At 41.1% G+C, this 18249-nt stretch overlaps 2 protein-coding genes across 2 annotated transcripts in view; one reads left to right on the top strand and one right to left on the bottom strand.

Annotated features, from left to right (window-relative positions):
• The window catches only part of XAB2 (XPA binding protein 2), a 30370-nt gene extending 23364 nt beyond the window's left edge, over positions 1-7006 (bottom strand). The window contains exons 1-2 of the mRNA XM_015412585.1: positions 6943-7006; positions 5199-5347 (exon numbers count right to left, since the gene is read on the bottom strand). Coding sequence (XP_015268071.1) covers positions 5199-5347; positions 6943-6987 — 194 coding nt within the window. The 5' untranslated portion in view covers positions 6988-7006. The remainder of the gene's footprint in view (positions 1-5198; positions 5348-6942) is intronic.
• Positions 7007-7207: 201 nt separating this feature from the next.
• Positions 7208-11167, top strand: PET100 (PET100 homolog). Its single transcript, XM_015412597.1, has 4 exons — positions 7208-7265; positions 8320-8406; positions 9166-9198; positions 10655-11167. The coding sequence occupies exons 1-4, from the start codon at positions 7239-7241 to the stop codon at positions 10733-10735; spliced, it is 228 nt and encodes a 75-aa protein (XP_015268083.1). The 5' UTR covers positions 7208-7238; the 3' UTR covers positions 10736-11167.
• Positions 11168-18249: the final 7082 nt, after the last annotated feature.

Below are 18249 nucleotides of genomic sequence, written 5' to 3'. Positions count from 1 at the left end.
CTTTCCCACCAACAGATTGATTTCATGTTCTTTAAGTTTTTCTGTTGATTTTAGTTCATTTTTATTATTTCAGAGGTCTTCATATCTCATCAACATATTTTTTGAAGTAAATTAGGGTTTGTGAAGGCTCCAAGTGGTGAAACCCATTTGGGTGTCTTGGTGAAAAATATTCTTTTTACATTTTCCCATACTTTCAGTAAGGATTTCCTAATAATATGCTGCTTAAAATATTTATGTCCATCTGATTTTCCATACCACAAAAATGTGTGCCAACCCAATGATAGATCATGTCCTTCTAAAGTTAATAATCTAGTATTTTCTAGTGTGAGCCATTGTTTTAGCCACATCAGGGTTCCTGCTCTGTAATATAGGAACCAGTCAGATAAAGCAAATCCAGTTCTTTCTTTTGCATCTTGTAAGGCCTTTATTTTTATTCCTGCTTCTTGTTCTGCCATAGGAATTTTGTCATCATTCTGTCAAGATCTTTGAAGTATTGCTGGTTTTGGAAAATTGGAATTGTTTGAAATAAAAATATCAGTCTTGGTAAAATATTCATCTTTATTGTGGCTATTTTGCCCATCAAAGATATTTGTAGGTTTTTCCATTTTTCCAAGTCTTTTTGGATTTCTTGCATAAGTTCCATGTAGTTATCTTTCACCAAACAGCTACATCTATTTGTTATATTTATACCTAAATATTTCACTCTTTTTTGTGCTTCAAAGCCTGATTTCTCTTTTAACTGCTGGATTTGATCTTTAGTCATATTTTTATTAACATTTTTGTTTTAGTCAAGTTAATCTTCAAACCTGCAACTTGACCATATTTCTGTAGTGTTGTTAATAATTGTGTAATTGAGTCCAATCAGTTTTCTAAAATAAATACCAAATCATCTGCAAATGCTTGTAATTTATATTCTTCTCCTCTTATTTTAAGTCCTCTGTTGTCTCTATCTTTTCTTATGGTGTCATTCAATACTTCCAATACAAATATAAACAATGGTGAAAGTGGACAACCTTGTCTAGTTCCTTTTTTGTATTTCAATACTTTGTGATAAGCCTCCATTGATAAGAATCTTTGAATGTTGTTTAGCGTACATTGCTTTAACCATTGTGAAAAATTCTTTACCACATTGTGAATCTGCCAATTGTTCCAACATAAAACTCCAACTGACACTGTCAAATACTTTTTCTGCATCCAGGAAAATCAAAGCCAGGTGTTCTTCTGAGTGTGCTTCAAAGTATTCAATTACATTCAAGACTGTTCTAACATTATTTCTGAGTTGTCTTTTTGGTAAAAATCCTGCTTGATCTTGATGAATTATCTATATTGATATTTTTTCAGTCTTGTAGCTAAAATAGAGGCATAGATTTTATAGTCTACATTTAATAGTGAAATTGGTCTATAGTTTTTAATTTCTTTCTCATTCGAATTTTGCTTATGTATCAGTGTTATTAGGGCTTCGTACCAAGTTTCTGGTACTTTGCCTTCAGTTCTTATGTTTTGTATTACATACTTTAAGGGTAATATCACTTGACCTTCAAATACATGGTAACATTCTGCCGGTAATCCATCAGGGCCTGGTGTTTTCCCTTTCTTTAGTTTTTTTTAATGCTTCTATAATTTCACACATAGTTATTTGATCGTTTAAAACTTTCCTTTGTTCTTCAGTAATGTTTTTTAAGTTATATTTCTTCAGAAAATCTTTAATCTCCTCTGTTGTACCTTCTCCTCTTTGATATAATTTTCTATAAAATATCTCCATTATTTGAAAAAAAATCTTTGGATATAGTTTTTCTTCTCCTTCACTGTCCTTTAAAATTTTTATACTCTTTTCTTTTTCTTTTTTTGTAGTTTATATGCTAACCATCTGGTTGGTTTATTAGCATTTTCAAAATAATTTTGTTTTGCATAGGTAATCTTTTTGGCTATTTCTTCTGTCAACAGGCAAATCATTTGATGTTGTAATAGTTTTAATTTCACTCTTAGATGTTCAGCTGAGGGATCTTATTTCAAATTTACTTCTTGCTTCTTAATTTGTTCCTTAATTTGTAAAAACTGTTTTTTGTACGTGCTGATTCTCTCATTATCCAACCTCTAGCATAAGCCTTAAATGCATCCCATACAGTTAGAATAGAAATATCTGGCTGGATATTTTGTTCAAAAAACATTTGAAATTCTTTTTTTGTCTCTGTTACAAATTTTGAGTTTTTCAATAAAAGCGTATTTTTCTTTGGTGTGTCTTGCAATGTAGTCATAAGAGGGTTGTGGTCTGCGAAGGTTGCTGTTAAAATTTCTACTTCTACTAGGTCGTTTATAATAGTTGCTGAAATCCAACACATATCTATTCTTGACCATGACTTATGTCTTGCTGAATAATAGGTGTAATCCTCCTTTTTTGGATTTCTGGTTTTCCAAGAGTCAATCAGGTTATGTTCTTCTGCCAATTGTAGAAATGCATTTGGAAGTTCATTGCCTTGTTTCTGTTTTCCAGTTATTGTTTTTCTGTCTAAGACCTTATCAAAACCAGCATTATAATCTCCAATCAGGCAAATGTCATCGTAATTTTGTTTTAAAATAAGTTCTTGCAACAATTTATAAACATTTTCTTGATGTTGATCGGGGACATATATATTTATAATTAAGGTTATTTTACCTTGTCCTTGTATTTGGACTATCAAAATTCTACCATCTTCAGAGCTATAAACTAATTCTTGTTGCACTACACCTCTCTTTTTTTCTCTTTATCCGAAGAGATTGTTTTTTCAAAGCTTTTTATTCTCCAAATATTTTTGGTCTGGATATTTTATATGGGTCTCTTGTAGATATATCACGTCTAATTGCATCTTTTTCTGTTGTTGAACAATCTGTTTTCTTTTTTGGGGTGCATTCAGTCCATTGACATTTATTGAGACGATCTATTTTTCTTCTATTCATCTTTAGTTAGTATTTTGTTGTCATCTTTACTCTTCAGTTAAAGTCTTGTAACCATCTGGGGTGTTGTGATCTTTCCAGTTTTTCTAATTTTTGCAGTTTTTTCAGTTCATCCAGTTGCTCCTTGTATTTCTCACTGATCCTCCTCTGTAGTTTGTTTTTTCTTCCTCAGCTTCCAAATCTTCACCATTTGTTTTTAAAAATTCTTCCGATTTGAAAATTGAGTTGATTTTATATCTTTTCTCCTTGTAAGTAAAGAAAATGCCTTCTAGGAGTAGCCATCTATATGCAATTCCATTCTTTCTTTCTTTTTTTTTAAATAAATATTTATTTATTTCAGTTTTCTTATGCATTACAACATGCATTCTTTCTAAGAGTGCTTGTAAGCTCCATATATTCTCTTCTCTTCTCACGCTCCATGGAATTTCTTTTGACATTTTAATTTCTGTTTCTTCTATTTGTAAAGGTGTTTCACTTGTTGCTTTCAGAATTTCATCTCTTATTGATCTTTTGTGGAATCTCACATGTACTTCTCTCTGGAGTTTATTTTTCCTTGCATTCGCAGAATTCATTCTATAAGCAACATCAATTTCATTATATAGTTCATCTGTGTTTTCTGCCTCCATATACTCAGCCAGTATTTGTGCCATTTCAAATTTCTCATCTTGTTTTTTCTGGAATATTTTGGAATCTTAGAATGTATGATGCTTTATCAAGCTCTAGTTTAATGAGGGCTTCTTCCATAGAATTTTTCTTAGATTCTACTGTTTTTACTTTAAGCTGCACCTTTTCAGATTTGTCTTCCATTTGATTAACAGTTTTGGCCAAATAAGAAATTTATTGTCTATTTTCTTTTAGCTGTTTTTGTACTTCTGACATCTGGTGTGTTGTTTGTTGTGTAAGTGAATCTAGTTGAACTTGCATGGGGTTGACAGCTGCTGTTATGGCTTCTCGTATTAAAATTTGTAATTCCTTTGCTGAGATCTGTGTCAGACTGGCAGATACTGATTTAGGTTGGCCAGGAGAATGGTCAGTAGGGGGGTTAATTTTTTTATCCATCATGTTGTTAACAGTGTCGTTTACTATATTTTGAATTACTCTAAATTGAACATCTTTTAAAATTATATAATAATCACAATAGTCAAACCAAAGAATCTCTTAATATCGACAGGCACCCTCCCAGTCAGTATCTTAAGTTTAACCTCCCCTTTTTTTGTTTCTTACTCAACAGTTTCTCAACAGTTTCCATTACTCTCAGGAACACATTATGCTTTGGTAAGAACAACATGCAAAGACATAACAATTCCAAATTAAAACATAACCTCTGCAGAAGTGATGTTTGGAAAGTGAAAGTGAGTTCCAGTCATTTGTAAACTCCTCCTTTCTTCTTTCTTCCTTGTCTTTAATTTGTAATCCAAATAAAAAGGTATAAAGAATTGTAATCCTGATTAGGGTATCTTCATGTAGATCCAAATGTAGCCAAGTTATAATTCCAAAAGGGATTTAATAAAAGGAAGTCTAGTCCAAATAATCCAATATCCAAAATTATAATCCACAAGGTCATAGAGCATCAAATTATACTTGAAGGGTACTACGAGTCTGTCAAGAAGTTATTAATTCCAGACATCAACCATTTCTTTTAGCCTTGAAAGTATTTTATGTATTTTAGGATATATTTCTTTTCCAAGCCCCTTCACCTCTCTCTTTTTACATCCTCTTTTAAAGAGCTAGATCAGAACAGAGAGTCTCTTCTGAGTTCAGTGCTTTAATAGTACTCACGGTGTTAAGAGTTTCTTTTGAAGTTTTGTATGAGGTCGACTGTATTCCTTCGTCCCGGTCGTTCATGGCTCCACAGCTATGGAGTCCATACGTGCTCTCGCTCAGGTTCAGTTTTCTGGGCGATCTTGGATTCAATCCGCTTGCCACTGCTTGCAGAGGGTCCAAGATCAAGCTCCCTGCTTGGGCTCCTCTTCGGAGCCCAGGGGAAATCGAGAGCCCTCGAACTCCTTCTAAACCTGGCGATCTGGCACAGCTTCTCAGGATCTCTTCTGGAGCTGGTCCGCTGCCGCGGCACCGAAAACCAGAAGTTAGAGCACCAAACAGATCTTGATGAATCAGAGATATCTTTGCATAGTTACATTTTAAAATAAGAATATCTTTAAAAACTGCACTGGAAAAGCCTGATTCTCCTACTGTCTTCATCAATGCAGAGTTTGCTGAAGCACCTTACATCTAAGAGACAGAGAAAGAGAGAGAGAAATGCATACCTGCCTGGCAACTCTTTAAGAGCTCTCTCATAGATCAGGTTCAGGACATGCTTGGGAGAATTCTGCTTGAATTCAATGTAGCGGATCCAGCACTTGACAGAGAAGGGATTCCGCAAGATTTCTTCCTCATACTGCAGGTCTTCTTCCTCCTGTGTTGGGTAGATAATGGAAATTCCAGAGAGAGAGAGGCCTAGGTCATCAACTCTCAGGCTACTGAACGAGTAAGGTTTCATAACTATGTGCAGTATATTGGAATTGTTCAGGGGGGCATTTTTGAATAAGTGAATAAGGTTGTAGTTAACGTCTGTGGGATCTAAGACAGTTTTCACTGTGTATACTATGCAGGGTTTATAGCACTATTCTTTAACGGCGTAATCCATCTTTTATATAATGATTAACTGTGTTGTTCTCCAACCTGGTAATCCTGCTTTATTGTATTTTTAATGTGCTGTTCTCTAACCTTGTTGGTTATGTGTATTATACTGTTCTTATTGCAGAGTTTTTAGATGCAATCTTGAGTTTCAGAAAACAAGATTACAAAGTGTGAGCCGGGAAGTAAAAACTCACTTTAATCACAAATTCACTGGGTGACCCTCAGCCAAGCAACACTATTTCATGCTTAATCCCCCAACCCTGCTCTGCTTAAACCTGCAAAAGGAGAATAATGCTGGCCCACTTCATAGGGCAGTTGTTACAACCAAACCAAAATTTAAAAGAGACACAGGATGACCACTGCTCCAGGTCACTTTATTCTTTCTTTCTGGTAACATCTAATGAAAACCGTGTAGGCCACGTTATCATCACTCTCAGAGCCTCCCTGCCCACATCACTGAGTGGCAGGAATGACACTCACCATACTGTTTTGAACTAGACTGTCAAAAGACAAGGAGCACAGTAGCTTCATGTCTCTTATAATAACATTGTCTGGCATGAAGATAATGTGTGAGCATACCCAGAGTAACACCAGTTGTCTACCAAACTGTTTAACCAGCTGCAAAGACAGGTGTATGCAGGGAGAGGTGACAGTGGTAATACCATTTGCTGGCAGTCCACTTCGAAAATGGAAAGAAGCCAGGACATGTTGGTTAAATTAGCCGCTAAGCAAGGCATTAACACAATCAACAAGAAAACACTTAAAATCATAACTGTGTTTTCTTTTAACATTTAAAGGAGATGTGAATTTTAGAGATGAGAAGGGGACAGAAAATAACATTGGTGTTGGAGCATGAAAAGAGGTGAGTTAGGTGGGTCGAAAGATATGGGGGGATGGGCAAGCTCTGGAGTCCACTAAGATAGCATGTTGTTGATACTGTGATTATTTCCTGAATGTTTTGTCAAAATCCTGTATACTGCAACAAAGATTCCATTTTTGATGAACATTTTATACAGTAAAAAATTCTTGTGCAAAACACAGCCTCTGGCAAATGTCCTTTTTCTAAGTATCTGGCAACTTTAAACGTAGATCAGAAAGCCGAAAGACCTCTGAAGCCACAACACTCGGAGAAACATTGCTTATTTGCTAGAATGAGAGGCGTAAGGGACTGCCGAGTCACACTGCCTGAACTGGCTGCCCTGCCTTCTAATGCCACATGTGTAGGGTCATACAGGGTTCCGGCAAAAGCACTCTACACATGCTTAAAGACTTTAACTTTTCCACATCTGTCCAAAAAAGCCCCCGCGGCCCAACAAAGCTTAACTTCGCGAGGTCCTCGCCGAAAGTGTCGCCCCCACGCGCCCTACTCACAAAGAAAAGCTCTCGCTTCCCCAACACCGTTTCCAGCTCCGGCATTATCGCCCCTTCCAGACACAGGCGCTTGCCAATGACGTTTCTCCGATCGACCGTTCCGTTTCCCCTTACCGCTTACGTAATCAACAAAGGTCCTATTGGTCATCAGAAATGGGAGGAGTGAAGCGAGTGTTTCCCGCCCCCTTCCCTTGACGCCATGCTGGTTCCGGGGCACCATCTTTGAATGGGGGAGGAGATCATGGGGGGCGGGCACAGGGGGGCGGGATGTCGCTCTGGTCCGTCGATGCGCTGCAATGGGGGTGAAGCTAGAAGTGTTCCGGGTCCGTCTTAATTTCATTCCAGGGCCCTCGAGGGTTGTGAGCAGCTAGAGATTTGCAGACAGAAAGAGGAGACCTATTCCTGTCCACAACCTTCCTCCTCCGACATCATCCCCGGGCACGGCATTATTATCCCGTTGACGAATCAACCACTCATGCAGTTCGTGGTGGTCCAGTGTACCCCGGGCGGGGGGTATTGAGCGGATTCTCCCGGCCTGGTCGTGGCAGAATGAATTTATTTAACACATTCCTATCCGGGTTTTTTTCCTTTTTTTTAATGGCTCTGAAGGCAGCTGTAAGGCTTCCCAGAGGCAGCTACTGAGCAGTCCCGGACCTGCTTAGATAGATTCGGCGCGGTGGCTGCAACGCATGCCTCTCAACCTTGTCCCGAGATATGGAGACTCCCTTCTCAAGCAATTGCTGTCCTTACCATGGAGGCAGACAGCCGAAGGACAAGCCGCTCCAGAGTCTAGGTTCCCTGTCATGCTTCTCCTTGAGCACTTTGGATTATAGGGTTTTGTCTTGGAAGAACAGGCCATTAGATTGTTTGAGTTGGCTATTGTTACCTCGTTTATCTAATAAATACAGTTTTATCTATGACTGATTGCATACATACAGAAATGCTATAAAACATAAATGGATTGGGTGTGTGTTCAGAAATGCCACCCCTCATCAGTCCAGCATCCCAGTAATTCTTAGGCTGTAATCTGCTGGCCATCTCCCTGCAGGAAAGTCCCACTGGAGTCAGTGAGACATGGTTCCCGTAGGATAGCACAACCTGGGATGTTATCAGTGGCTGTTCTGCTTCACTTCTCCCTGGTGCAAGTCTGTGATCTGAGACTCTAGTTATTTCTGACATGGATGGGAAGAGGAATCTGTTGGCTGTGGCTCTTCCTGTCCTTCATAGGTTATCCTCTCACTAAAAGCAGCAGCAGCAGCTGGGGGAGGGGGGTCGGGGTCTGACCAGTCAGAATTTAATGTAATTCTGTATTGTATCCTTGAGTGGGCTTAACCAATGTATTAATATTTCAGTATGTTTTCCTTTTTTATCTTCCAGATGGTGCTGTATCTGTCTTTTCCTGTTGCCATGTTCTGGGTTTCAAATCAAGCAGAGTACTTTGAAGAATATGTAATAAAGCGAAAGGTCAGTCTCCCCCCCCCCAGTAATTGGGGTGTGTGTGTATGGAATGACAGTTTGGACTAACTTTTTTCCCCTTGTGTAGTTTTATTTTTGTTGCGATGTTGGTTTCAGCTCTGACATTGGATTGAAAAACCCATGGCGGTTTTTCACTGCATTGTTCCTGGTTCCCTCAATTATGCTGCAGCTCACACTGCCCACAACTCATCTTTGATGTGGTTGGCTCTGCTCCACCATTTGGTAAAAGTCTGTTGTGGTAGAATAAGCAGAGTTATGTACTCAGCTAATAGTGAATAGAAGCCAGAACTCCTGGGTTCTCTCCCAGGGAAAAGTTACAGCTCCCCCTGTTCTTTCCACATTTTGCGTCTTATGATGCTTTTCCTGGTTAGGGCTTCATTGGCAACTTGTTGAAATTAGGAGTGTCATGCTAGAGGCTAAGAAAAAACTTTCTGCTTGGGGAGTTGTGGTTGGTGTACTATTTCTTTACTGCATTAAGGATAGCAAGAAAATGTCTTAAGTGACATTGGCTGGTTTACTAGGGATTTTTAAAGAATTATTGTAGCATGCATGTGGCATGGTTTCCTTGGATGTGTCTGTTAGATTTATTTTCCTTACCGTGCTGGTATCTGGCAAGTCAGCTGCTGTCTGCTTATATGATACAGTATAATCTAGATGTGGACCAATCTGTTTGGGTAAACAGCATGACTTTGTGACATTCTGCTAATCCTTACAATTGTATGATGCTTTGTAATCTTTTTCCTGCAGAGAGAAATCTTTCCACCTGAAAATGAGTTCCAGGTAATATGCTTTAGTTATAAACATTGTTAGTGCCATCCTAAGCATGGACTTAGAAGTGTGTAGCTCTGCCTACATTGACATGTTGTCTGTCTAAGAGTCTTGCTGAGAATGTGTCCTACCAACACATGTCTTTTTTTGCAAATAATGAAGCTGACACAGCATTTGAATTGCCTTTTTTGTTTGATATTCAGAGCCACATTACAAATGATACATAGCTGCATATAACTTTGTCTAAAGTTTTTTAAAGTGAGAAAAGAAACCAGTCCCAAAATCTGAAACATGGGGCTGGAGTCTTGAGCAGATAATAGGGAGGAGGTGCTTAACCCTTTTCTCTTGATCCATTAATGTGCACAAAAATCAGCACTTCTTGGTTTTCTTCCTGAAAGGGGGAGGGGGGACCCAACCCTGCAGAGGAACTATTTTGAGCATTAAAATGATCCGGGGGAAAGCATTAAACACTTTTGTTCTACTTGCCTGTTTTCAGCATTCTCTGGCTTCCCATGGCTGCGTTTTCTTTTTAAAGCCCTGGTGGAACAGAATGAGACACAACTGCATATTATATGTACTGTGGCTTTCATTGGTGTCCTCAGATGACACAAGGAGTTGACTTTCCCTGCTGGGGAGGGGTGCATCTTTCAACGTGGAGGAGAAAGGCAGAAGCTTTACCCTTAGGGAGTTCAAAACATTGTTTGGATAAGGACTGGCATAGGTTGCATGTGGCTAAATTCTCTAATACAAACTCTCAAGGAGAAAGGGTAAGACTGTTGATGGAATGGAGGTTCCATCCGTAGGTTTTGGTGGGACACACAGACTCCTGTAGTGCATGCAGGTCATACTATGCTTTCAGTGCCTCAGGTTTACAGAATGTAGCATGATGGGTTTCATAAAATAAGTTGGGCTTCCTAAAGTGTTGCTAGCAGCTGTGTGTGGGGAGGGATGTGCTTTTTTCTGACCTTTCCCCTCTTTTTGTGTGTGTGTGTGTTTATAGTCTCATGGTACAATGCGCCAAAGCATATCCTCTCCCAGCACATGAATGCATATAAAATAATATATGGCTAGTATTGAGAGAGGTGGACATCAAGGGAGCAATCCTTATATTTTTGGTAACCCTTTTCTCCCTTGACTGTTTTTTTCTACAGAGCATGCTAATATTCATTCTTATGGTTTCCCTTATTGGTTGTGATTGCTATTCCCTGGGTTGAGGGCAAAAGAATAAGTGCTGCCAGGCACATCTGTCCTGTGTATTTCACTGTCTATGGAAGGATGAGTACAATTACATCTGTTCTTGTTTTAGACCTTAGCTACTAAAGAGAATGACATGGCAGTCCAAAGCAGAGGCACACCCTCTATATTGCAGTCAGTGAATGTTTGTTTAGGATTCTGCTGTGAGCAACCTTGCGCTAGATTAGAGATGCATTTGTGACATAGAGAACTGACTTGCTTTTGTCTTCTCTAGAGAAAAGAGCTGGAAGCCTTCAAAGAGCGAATGAGGAAGAAGCGGGAGGAGCGGCTGCTGCTACAGGAGGCTGAGGAGTAAGAGTATGGCATCCCCTTCTTCCCGCTGTGCTCTTGTGGGGCAGAGGATACACCCCCCAAAAAAAGTTGCCACATCCTTTTCCTTCTGTTTCAGCCTTACTGTTTTCGAAGGTTCCTCCAAAAGACTTTGTGGACAATGAGGTGAAAGTAATTGCAGTGCAGTTCCGCTTTGCCTGCTAGGGCCCTGCAGCCTTTCTCAGGCCAGGCAAGGCTAAGCCAGGAATGGCTGTAGGCTTTTTCTTCTTAAGGCTGCTCTTCTGCCTTTTGCAATGGTTTAAAGCCCTTGATTCAGCTGAAGACAACTGGCTCATTTGAATCATCACGTCTAATAAAGCCAATATGGTATGCAGCCAGCATGGTGTTCTGGCTATTGTGTCAGATTTACACAGGAGAGACCTGCATTCAACTGGGTGACCTTGGGCCAGTCATTCTCTCTCAGCCTAACCTACCTTTCGGGGTTGTGAGGATAAAATCGGGGAACTGGAAAACTATGTATTTATTTTTATTTATTTGACCTATATATACCACCCTCAGGGTATACCACCCCGAGCTCCTTGGAGGGAGGAAGAGAAGAATATAAGTGTGATACACAAAGATGCTGTATGGGAAGACTGGTTCTTTACATAGCATTCAGTAGAAGCATCTGATGTCTCTAGACTCACCTGTGTTAGGTTGGTCTTCAGGCTGTTTTGCAAAGTACCAAAGCCCATGTCTATAAGTCCTGTTTAGATACTTTCTTCTCTTACTTAGTTTATTTATTAATTTATTTATTTAACTTTCAATTTCTAGATCGCTCAACCCCAAAGGCTCTGAGCGGTTTACATGATTAATTTACTTCCTATCTAGGGCCACAGTATTCAGGGGGGTGACTGCCTACCAGCATCCCAGACAGCAAGACTTCTTGTTCTTGCTTTTTTCCCCCCTCTTCTCGGCTTCCTTCCACTTTTTTTCTCCTGGCGACGGCGTCTCTTAGTGCAGTCCTTATTGCAGCGACTCCTTTAGGCGAGATCTTTGTGGTGCGCGGCTTGTGTGACGACTGCAGCTCCGGCACACGTCTTGTTGGCTCCGCTGGGCTGCGTCGTCACGATGGAATGGGAAGGAGTTGCCTATGGAGCGCCCTTGGCTGCTGTTGTGTGATTGTGAAACCACTTTCCCCCACAATTTCCTGGAGCAGTATTAACATTCTTTAAAATATTGCAGGTTGTTAAAAGAAAAATAATGCTGATGAAAGGATAAGTGTACATGTGCTAATATAAAAATATTTTCAATGAGGCTGAAGGTGGGCTCCTGCTTATAATTTAGAAAGGAGGGGCAGGACCGAACAGGATTGTCTGGCATGTTTGTCTTTTGTGAAAACTGTGAAGCCAAAAAGAAGCAGAATTCACAATGCGGGTGAAGAACTTCCTGTGATTTCTCCTTTTACGTTTTCCTTCTGTTTACCCTTTATGCTTTCTGAGAATTCTGAATTTTTTTCAGAACTGCGACTCTAGCTGTCTTCCTGCCCGGTTCCCCAGTGCTTGTTCTGCTTTTATATGACTCAAACACATTGAAAGCTGGAGTCAGTGCTTTTCGATCGGCACTTTCAAAAGTATGTATATGAAGTTCTGCTGTCTTAAGATGCAGTCTGGTTCCATAATTAGCCACCCATGGTACATATAGTACTAAAAAAGTTTCCTTTATTGTAGTTGTATGCTGAAGCAGAGCTTGCTAAAGCTGAGGGAACATCACTAAGGGAAAGAAACATGGGATTGTGGGCAGTGTTCCCTCTAAGCTGAGTTAGGGTGAGCTAGCTCACAGTTTTTTAGCCTCCAGCTCACACATTTTTGTCTTCGCTCATGAAGGAGGGCTCCAGAGCAAACTAATTTATGCAGCAGACAAATCACTCGCTCACAACTTTAATGCTAGTCGCTCACAAAGTAGAGTTTTTGCTCACAAGACTCCACAGCTTAGAGGGAACATTGATTTGTGGGGTGTATGTGGGATATTTAGGTACTTTTAGGTACAGAGCAGCATGTGTCCCACTGGGAAGCAAAGTAAATAAGGTATATGTAGTTGGCCTTGTGAGAAGGGTGATGTCAGGTCAGGCTCTCTAAAGAGAAGAAAAGCTGGTTCTCAAAGGTGTCTGCAGATTAGGTCCCTGGGTCTGAAGGGGTGGAAATATTAGGCTAACATGAGGCATACTATATCTTGATGAACCATAACATTTGAAGAGGAGGCCTTGCAGATCTCTACGAGGAGGTGCTAGGATACTGGGTACTGGCAGATTTGGGAGCTTGGTCTTTTATTTTTCCTGTAGCAACTTCCAGCTGCATGCTATGGATGCGGTTGATGAAAGTGAAATAGTCATCCATGGGTAAGATGGAGACAACAGGGAAATCTGGAGCAGCAGCTTCTGGTAAGGCCAAGTCCATATCTTCCTGTGGGTCACTCTTCCATTTTGAGGGTTCCTGGCACCCAGCAAACATAATCTCCAGTGACTGCTGCCTACGGGTCCACATCAGATCAAAACTATTTGAAAGAGTTTTACCAGTTGTGCTAAAAAACTTATTGAGAAGTTTCTGGTGATTCGAGGTTTGGGAGGATTGGAAGAGAATAACATGATAGAATCCTAACTTCATCTATACTTTAGTACTTCTTTTAAAGGTTTGTCACCTTACCAGTGTTACTAAGATACAAGATTAGAATCCACTGTGCACATTTTTTCATTTGTTGCTGTGATGGAACTGGCCCGCTTTGACTTGCAGACTGTGCTCTGCCCACCCCTTCTTGGTGCTGCTAACTCCTGGAGGGGGTTACTTCTTCCTTCCACTAGGGTAACTCACTGCCACCACCTGCTGGTGGGGGGGGGTTCCTGCTAGGACAGGGCTCCTAGGTCACCTTCTCAACCTGAGGCTCCACTACTATCTCCTCCATTACCCAGAGCCTGGTTACTACACAGACCAATTACAACTTTGGGGCTCCCCTAGAGAAACAGCCACGTGCACACAGATTGCTTTCCTCCTCTTGCATTAGCATGTCCAAGATGGTGGGGGATCTAGGTGGTTCAGAGATTGAGAACCAACCTCCAAAGTCAGAAAAGATTTATTGAAAATATTTAGAAGCATGCTTAAGTACAGCACTAGATCAGCAAATGGATTTCAAAGGAAAATTGGTCATAAACGCAATCCCCTTTTTCTGTTCTAGACATACACTAACTGATGTTAAAATAGGGCAGGCACTAATGATCTTAAAAAGTTACAAGGTTCCTATCTGTATCCCATTACCTTGGAGACTTCATGATCAGGAAAAGATGGCTGCCTGCTTGAAGACCAGAGCTCAAAGTCCCCAACGCAGCATTCCAAGGAAGTGTCATGGGTCAGCCTGAGCTCAGCATGAAGTCCTCAGGAGATGAGGACTCCTCAGGAGAAGGGATTCACACATGGCTGGCTCTGAGTCAACAGAAGCCACCAAACAAGCTGATGAGCTGCAGGCTGACCAAGACTCACCACCAGCAGCTGATCCAGAGCCACCACCCAGTTCTGATACAGCAGGTGAGACTCAAGTGATTAAGACCAGGCCACCAGGCTCCCCTCCACCCTTAGAGTGCCAGAGACAGATGCTTAGAAGGGAGCTGCAAACAAGGAGGCAGAGTGCACGTCTCCTGGCCCATTGCCAACTGCTTGCTGATGACAGCCTAGAGTAGTTGCAGCAGTACTCCCAAGCAGCTGGCTGCTAACAAGGGCTTGTTAGGAAGTACCTATAAAACCCAGAGCTGGGAGCCTGCCTGTTGTGAAAGCAACAAGTCATTCTGCTGGACTCTGTGACCATAACTCCTGACCCTGCTTTCTTTGTGTGACCTTGGACTAGCTTGGGACTTTGACTTTGTGACTCTCTGGCTTGTGGATGACCCTTGGACCTCCTGACTATGCTCTCTGCTTCACCCCTTTTGGTAAGGACCCTCTGGCTTGTGGACGTCTGGTATTGAACTCTGGACTTTGTGTGAGCACCTGAAAGTGTCTGGCTCGCCTTCCTGTTATACAACAGGAAGAGGGAGCAACTTCCCCTTGCAAGGAAGTTTCTTAACCCCCTGTCTCCACTCACTTTATATCACTCTCTCCACACCCTTGACCTGGTCTGCCCAGGTCGCAGGTGCATCCTGGGAGCCCTCCTGGAATGCATTCTGGGAAATCTCCAGGAATCACCTGGAGACTTCCTAGCACCAAATTCCTTAGCTGGTTTTCCTAGCAGGGCCATATGTAATCTAGCAGGCAATTGAACTGGATCCCGGCCACTTCCAGAGATGGGGGAAAACCCAGACTTTTAAAACTCAGTGTGCAATGACACTTAGTTCTGATCTGACCTGTATCATTCTCCATTTTTACCCTTACCTTATGATAATGTGTAGCAGAACATATAAAATGGAGGAGGGGGGGGGTTACTTCCTCTTTTCCCAGTCTTGTGGGCAAGGAGGTTTCAGTGTGTCTCCAGCTAGACTTGTATTTCACATGAAGCTGCTTTTTACTGAATCAGACTCTTAGTCCATTGAAGTCAGTATTGTCTACTCAGACTGGCAATGGCTCTCCAGGGTCTCAGGCTGGGGTCTCTCACATCACCTACTGCCTGGTCCTAATGCTTGGGGTTGAACCTGGGACATTCTGAATGCCAAGCAGATGCTCTGCCAGTGAGCCACAACCTCTCCCCTCTCCTTTAAGACCCCAAGCCTTAGAGCCATTTGTATTTCAATGCCTCATGGCATTTGAAAGAAGAAAGGTGAATGATATGGGATTATGCATTGAAGAATTGGATCATTTACACTCATATGCTTGAAAGAGTGACTCACAGTTTGTAAATACTGATGGTGCAGGGATTGGGTGCTTGCACAAGGCAAGAAAATGATGAATTTTACTACAGCAAAATAGTGCTGTGATCTGGAGCTGTGCTGTGTTTCTTGCTATAGTTACTGGCCAGTACCTGTGAAAAGTGGTGAAAGCCTTTGGAATGGCAGCCTCTGCCAGATAACAGACAAGCTTCTTCCCCAGTGCCTCTGTATGGAATTCTGGCCATCTGGTTTGCAGGGGAGTTGAGTATATTAAAAAGGCCTGGTAGACATCTGGACTGAGCATCAGGGGCAGAAAACTTGGGCCAAAAATGCAAAAAAGCCAATTGGAAAGAAAATGGGGAGGAGCTGTGGCCCAGTGGGAAAGCATCTGCTTTGCATGCCGAAGGTACAGGTTGAATCCATGGGCATCTCCAATTAAAAGGACCAGGCAAATGAATGTAAATTTAAAATTGGTACCAGAAATATACTTGTTAAACATTACTCCAGATAACTTTGATCGAGAAGATAGATACTTATTAACATATGTATTAACTTTGTCAAGAATTACGGTAGCCCGATGTTGGAAAACAGATACACTACCCTCTAGAAAGAAACTGCTGGAAACAGCTGAAATGGACAAGTTGACTATGTTACTATGTGGTAAAGATGAGATAATGTTCCAAAGAAGATGGATAAGAGTATATAATTGGTGGGGGAAATGTTCTATATGTAAGACTCCAAAAACATGAAAATGTATACATAAAAGTGCTTTTGGCTGTATAAGAAAAACTGAAAAATAAAGTAGTTTAAAAAAATCAAAGGGCCAGGCAGTACATGATGTGAAAGACCTCCCCCTGAGCCCCTGGAGAGCTGCTGCCAGTCTGAGTAGACAATACTGACTGATGGACCAACAGTCTGATTCAGTATAAGGCAGCTTCATGTGTTCAAATGAGTTGGCAGTGACGGCAGAGAAGAAATGTTCTCCATTATCATTGCATTGCTTGAACTGCATCCAGCACTGTTATTTAGACTCATTTGGCAATTGACCACTCCCAGGAGGAAGTCCCAAAATGTTAGTGATTGGCATTTAGCTGTGATGTTGCTGCACAGTTCTTTGCTGATAAAATCTCTCAGATCTGCTCTGATTTAGATGCTGATTTAATCTGTACACAGGTTGTAGAGGTATTTGTAGTGCCATCTAGTTGCTGTTTGGATCAGTATCATCTGGTTTCCTTGACTGATGTTCATAAGGCTCTAGGGAGTGTGAAGCCACTACTTCTAGATTCATATTTGTCTTGGTTTGTTAAAATTCTGCAAGAGGGTTTTGGGGCCTTTGATTCAGAGGATTGCTAATTCCTTCTGAAGGGATTTCCTCAAAGCTCCTGAAAACAGTAGTCATTAGACTGTAAGAATGGCATCTTTAGATAAGCAGGTTAATTGCAGACCTTTCTGGGAAAGGTTATTGAGTTGATAGTTGCAGAGCAACTCCAGAACTACTAGGATGAGGTATCTGCCCTCAATCCTTTTCATTCTGGCGTTAGGTCTGGTTCTGGGAATAGAGACTCCATTAGTGGCCATTGCGGACAATCTCCATCTTTAAACCGATAAAAAGGAATGTGTTTCTTATTCATTTATTCATTCGTTCGTTCACAATATTTCTATGCTGCTTTCCCCCAAACTATGGTCCCCAGGGTGGACCCTATTAGATCTGAAGCTGAATCCAGATAAGACAAAGGTGAAGGTGGCTGGAAGGGCTGCTGCTTTAAATGGGATTGTTTTTCCTACCCTTAGTGGTGTGTTAACTGACAGCTGACTTCCTGTTTGCAGATGCTGGATTTGACCCCACTGATCCATGCTTCAGTAAATCCACTTCACATGGGATTGTCCTTGAAAAAAAGCTAGAAACTTTAGCTGTTACAAGATGCAGCCCTTGTGTTATCAGTGATTAGCTGGAGGGGGGGACCACACTACTCCCGTTCTGAGGTCCCGCTGGTGGACCTCCTGATGGCACCTGAGTTTTGGCAGCTGTGTGATACACAGTGTTGGACTAGATTGGCCATTGGCCTGATCCAACATGGCTTCTCTTATGTGCTTATGTTCTTAAGGTCCCTTCACTAACTGTCTGTTCATTTCTTTGTCCATGTGCTTTGCTTACTTTGAAAGCCCTTCATGGCTTGTGACCATACTTGAATGACCATACTTGAATGGCAACCCCTCTTTGCATATTTTTTTGCTGCTGCTTCATTTTTCCTGGAGCAGTTTATTGTCAGTGCCCCCAGTCTAAAGCACATTTTATAATGCCCCATGTTTGTGGAACAGCCTCCAAGGAAAGGTCAGAGAAGCTTCTATCCTGCTTCCTTTCCAGTGGGGCTGTAAAACAGAATTATTCTAGAGAGCTCAGGAGCAGTCTGACAGGGCAGAAGGGAATATCTTGTTAGCTGAGTATAGTGTGCTTTCAAATTGGTGTGTTAATGTAGTTTTAGTTTATTTTATCTTTCTAGTTTTAAAGTTTACTCATTTTTATCTCTGTTACTTTGCAGTTTTATTGCATTTTTTTATTGTTACCTTCCTCAAATCCTGAGCCATTCTGGAGGAACATATACATTATTTTAAATAAATAATGTTTTGGGGCCTTTGGAATCTACCTGTATATACATAGGTAAGTGCCATCAAGTAGCAACTGACTTATGGTGACCCCAGACAAGGGGTTTTCCAGG

The sequence above is a fragment of the Gekko japonicus genome, unplaced genomic scaffold (genome assembly GCF_001447785.1).
Source record: "Gekko japonicus isolate JY-2015 unplaced genomic scaffold, Gekko_japonicus_V1.1 scaffold792, whole genome shotgun sequence".
Classification (NCBI taxonomy): domain Eukaryota; kingdom Metazoa; phylum Chordata; class Lepidosauria; order Squamata; family Gekkonidae; genus Gekko; species Gekko japonicus.
The sequence above is the reverse complement of the archived record's forward strand: the minus strand, read 5'-3'. Positions and strand labels throughout refer to the sequence as shown.